At 23.1% G+C, this 4,937-nt stretch overlaps 1 protein-coding gene across 1 annotated transcript; it reads right to left on the minus strand.

Moving 5' to 3' along the window:
* Positions 1 to 2,349: 2,349 nt before the first annotated feature.
* Positions 2,350 to 4,660, minus strand: LOC122850408 (probable serine/threonine-protein kinase clkA). Its single transcript, XM_044149560.1, has 4 exons — positions 4,074 to 4,660; positions 3,964 to 3,979; positions 2,899 to 3,708; positions 2,350 to 2,583 (listed from the first exon to the last, which is right to left on the minus strand). Exons 1-4 carry the CDS (start codon positions 4,658 to 4,660, stop codon positions 2,350 to 2,352), a joined length of 1,647 nt encoding a protein of 548 aa, XP_044005495.1.
* Between the last annotated feature and the right edge of the window lie 277 nt (positions 4,661 to 4,937).

A 4,937-nucleotide genomic window follows, 5' to 3' on the forward strand; every position in this document is an offset into this window, starting at 1 on the left:
GTATCGTGCCAATCTGTTACAAGGACTGTATATTAAGTCTCGAATATATCTTTGATTCATATCAAAATTTTTTGTGAGTCTGTTATGAATACCCCGGTGGTTGACGTGATAGAGCATCGGAATTCCACGTGAGAGACCTAGGATCGATCCCCCAGTACGCCGTTTATTTTCGCTCAAATTATTATCGTTAATTCAACTTGGATCGTGTAAATAATAATAATGTCAAAAATGATAAATTAATAATAATAGTTATTTATATTTATTTATAATTTTTTTTGCAAGACTGTGTCAAGCTTGGATTCGAAGCTTGTGTCAAGCTTGGATTCGAATTAAAATATATACACAAAGGTAGCCAACGATATGGCACTACGGTTAAGGTTCGAGCTTTGTGACAGGGAGGTCACGGGTTCGAACCCGACCACCGACGCCATGTATCGAATGATAGGCGCAAGCCGGCTGTACTGCCCAGGTTTTTCATGGTTTCCCTGGGCTATAATAGAAATCGGGTACAGTTTGAACGCATTACGAAAGTCGACATCCATGACTGTCGCAAAATGAGTTGTAAGGAGTTGACGGTTGGAAATACAGAAAGCAAAACGTGAGGCACACCGTGTTAAAAACTTCTTCATGAAAAAGTAGTGTAGCACGTTAAATACGACTCATTTACATTATATACACAAAGGGAGTGATCAAGCTATTTATTCAATAGAAAATAAAAATAATAATGAAATTAACGAATATCAATCAGGAAGATATATAAGTAGCAATGAGGCAGTTTGGCTGATACTAGGTTTCAAAATACATGATCGATATCCAAATATTCAACATTTACACGTTCATCTCGAAAATGGTCAACGTGTTTATTTTTCAAATCGAAATATAGAAGAAAAAGTTGAAAAACCACCTGAAACCTGGTGGATCCACCAAGTGATAACGAGTCTTTAAATATATTTTTATATTATACTAAGTGGTAAAAATACATTAAAAATTCGAAAAAACTGTCCAATTGTATTTGTGTAGGAATTTTTGACTTTTTTATTTTCAATAGCCTAATCGATATGGGATTAATATATTACTAACCATAACCGTAACCAGCCCCAACGGTATTAATATTTGAAACTTACCTGTATATATTTTATTATACAATATAATATTTGTATGTATTCTATATGAATATTATATATATTTGTATATATATTTGTATACTTTATACATGTATACGTATGAAATGTTTTTTTCGTTTAATTATTTGTGTTTCTGTTGCTAAGAAGAAAAATAACGATAATAAAAAAAAAAAAGATAGTCAAGTTCCCCAAGGTGCACCCTAAATGTTCCATAGGATTTTTTATTTTTTTTCTTCTTGTTTACGAAAATATTATAAAAAAAAAAAGTTTGTGACACTACATATCGTTGAATAAAAAAAAAAAATAAACGACTGAAAAATTCGAAAAAAATATCGTAGAGTCTACAGATGAAGCGTCGTCGATTAAAACATTGCCGGAATCGATCGGTCAATATTTGGAATTGGGCCATGTGCAAAAATGGGCATATTAAATTTGATAAGGCCCCAAAATTGGAAATAAATATGACCATTGCTTTTGGCCAATCTCGAAATAACAAAACATCACAGAAAAGCGCAAACATAAGTGTCCTACGGAACACTAAAAAGAATAAAACATATTGACATAAGCATTACCCCGGCAACGCCGGGTCCGGCCTACTAGTTAGAAATAAATATTCAACTGATTTTGAGAAAGAAAAAAATTTTTACAATATATGTATAAAATATTATCATAAAAACTGGAATCATATTTTGAACTAAATATTATTTTTTGTAGATATTTACTGCATCGACAGCAACTTCTATTGTACTCCCACTAATGTTGTCTAAATGATCAACGGTACACACTTGACTACCATTGGCCGTAACGGCTTCAAAAAGCTTAAAACTTTCAACTTCTCTATTCCATAAACGAATCCGCCCAGGATGGATAAGCGCTCCATTCCAATCTTTTTTATTTCCAAGTGTTTGGAGGCACTCTTCAGCGAAGATCACTTCGAAGATTGTACTCAGTAAAAAACCGAGTAAAGTCAACATTTCACTGCGTAAGATTCTAGCTGAATTCTAACCCTTATATTGACAGTTTTGATATGTAAAAATTTAAGATCAATATGACACTACATCTAATTGATGACATGATAAAAATGAAATTGTCATCGTGCTAAATAATAACCAGTGTCATTATGTAGAGTATAGAATCAATAGTATTTGAGAAATGACTGTTCACTGTTTCAGTCTCTACATATACTCTTTTTTCTATCTTCAAAAAAGTTATAATTATATACTAATTATATATTATTATTATTATTATTATTATTATTATTATTATTATTATTATTATTATTATTATTATTATTATTATTATTATTATTATTATTATTATTATTATTATTATTATTATTATTATTATTATTATTATTATTATTATTATTATTATTATTATTATTATTATTATTATTATTATTATTATTATTATTATTATTATTATTATTATTATTATTATTATTATTATTATTATTATTATTATTATTATTATTATTATTATTATTATTATTATTATTATTATTATTATTATTATTATTATTATTATTATTATTATTATTATTATTATTATTATTATTATTATTATTATTATTATTATTATTATTATTATTATTATTATTATTATTATTATTATTATTATTATTATTATTATTATTATTATTATTATTATTATTATTATTATTATTATTATTATTATTATTATTATTATTATTATTATTATTATTATTATTATTATTATTATTATTATTATTATTATTATTATTATTATTATTATTATTATTATTATTATTATTATTATTATTATTATTATTATTATTATTATTATTATTATTATTATTATTATTATTATTATTATTATTATTATTATTATTATTATTATTATTATTATTATTATTATTATTATTATTATTATTATTATTATTATTATTATTATTATTATTATTATTATTATTATTATTATTATTATTATTATTATTATTATTATTATTATTATTATTATTATTATTATTATTATTATTATTATTATTATTATTATTATTATTATTATTATTATTATTATTATTATTATTATTATTATTATTATTATTATTATTATTATTATTATTATTATTATTATTATTATTATTATTGTGTGTATTATTATTATTATTATTATTATTATTATTATTATTATTATTATTATTATTATTATTATTATTATTATTATTATTATTATTATTATTATTATTATTATTATTATTATTATTATTATTATTATTATTATTATTATTATTATTATTATTATTATTATTATTATTATTATTATTATTATTATTATTATTATTATTATTATTATTATTATTATTATTATTATTATTATTATTATTATTATTATTATTATTATTATGTGTATTATTATTATTATTATTATTATTATTATTATTATTATTATTATTATTATTATTATTATTATTATTATTATTATTATTATTATTATTATTATTATTATTATTATTATTATTATTATTATTATTATTATTATTATTATTATTATTATTATTATTATTATTATTATTATTATTATTATTATTATTATTATTATTATTATTATTATTATTATTATTATTATTATTATTATTATTATTATTATTATTATTATTATTATTATTATTATTATTATTATTATTATTACAAAATGTTGAACATCATAATGTTTGGTATACCAGAAATCAATGATAATAACTTTAACTTTCAAAGTGGAAAAACTGCTGACAGAAGTAAGGTGGACGATATTATTAACTCAGTTTGTAACACTATTGTCCTTTTAACAGGCAAGATAAAAGTTACATCCAGTCGAATACATCCATTCTCTGGCTTACCTTGCCAACACCCTCCCTTAAATGTATGATTATGACAATGACTTTAATTTTAATTATTTACAAAAAGTTTCAACCCAATTTGATTAGCAAATTTACAATGTTTTATTTGCCCTAAACCCTTGGTAAATATATCAGCCATTAAATCATCCGAAGGTTGATAATTTAAACAAACATCATTGCTTTCAATTGCATTCCTTCTAAAGTGATGCCTGACATCAATATGTTTTGTACGTGCATGATATATGGGATTTTTGCTCAAACGTTGTACACTTTGGTTATCATTGAAAATATCTATTGTTTCAGAATTTTTGATATTCATCTCATTAATTAAGTTTTTCAAATAAATAGCTTCTTTTGAAGCTTCAGTTAACCCCATGTATTCAGCTTCAGTAGATGATAAAGCAACTGTTTGCTGTTTTTTAGCTTCCCATGTAATAGCCGCTCCAGAAAATGTAAAAACAAAACCAGTGTATGATTTTCTATCAATTGAACAACCAGCCCAATCAGCATCAACATGACCAACCAGTTTATCATGTTTTCCCTTTTTGTATGTGAGACCATAATCAATTGTCTTCTTCAAATAACGAAGAATTCTTTTGGCAACAGTCCAATGTTGTTTATTGTAGCAGTTATTATACTGACTCAAATAATTGACAGAGTAAGCAATATCTGGACGTGTACCAACTGCAAGATACATTAAGCTTCCAATTAGCTCACGTTATGGTATATCTGCTTCACAGCCAGTTTCATTTTTAGCTAATTTTAAATTGACTTTCATTGGTGTTGAGACACCTTTACAATTAACCATGTCAAACCTTTTTAAAACATCATTAATATAATTTTGTTGTGATAGTATTATTGCATCTTTTGTGTGTTTAAATTGCAGTCCAAGATATAGACTTGCTTCACCAAGATCTTTTATATCAAATCTTTTAGTTAATTACGGAGGCTAGGAGCCGAAAGGCTCAGCCGCA

Source organism: Aphidius gifuensis, linkage group LG2 (assembly GCF_014905175.1).
Source record: "Aphidius gifuensis isolate YNYX2018 linkage group LG2, ASM1490517v1, whole genome shotgun sequence".
Classification (NCBI taxonomy): domain Eukaryota; kingdom Metazoa; phylum Arthropoda; class Insecta; order Hymenoptera; family Braconidae; genus Aphidius; species Aphidius gifuensis.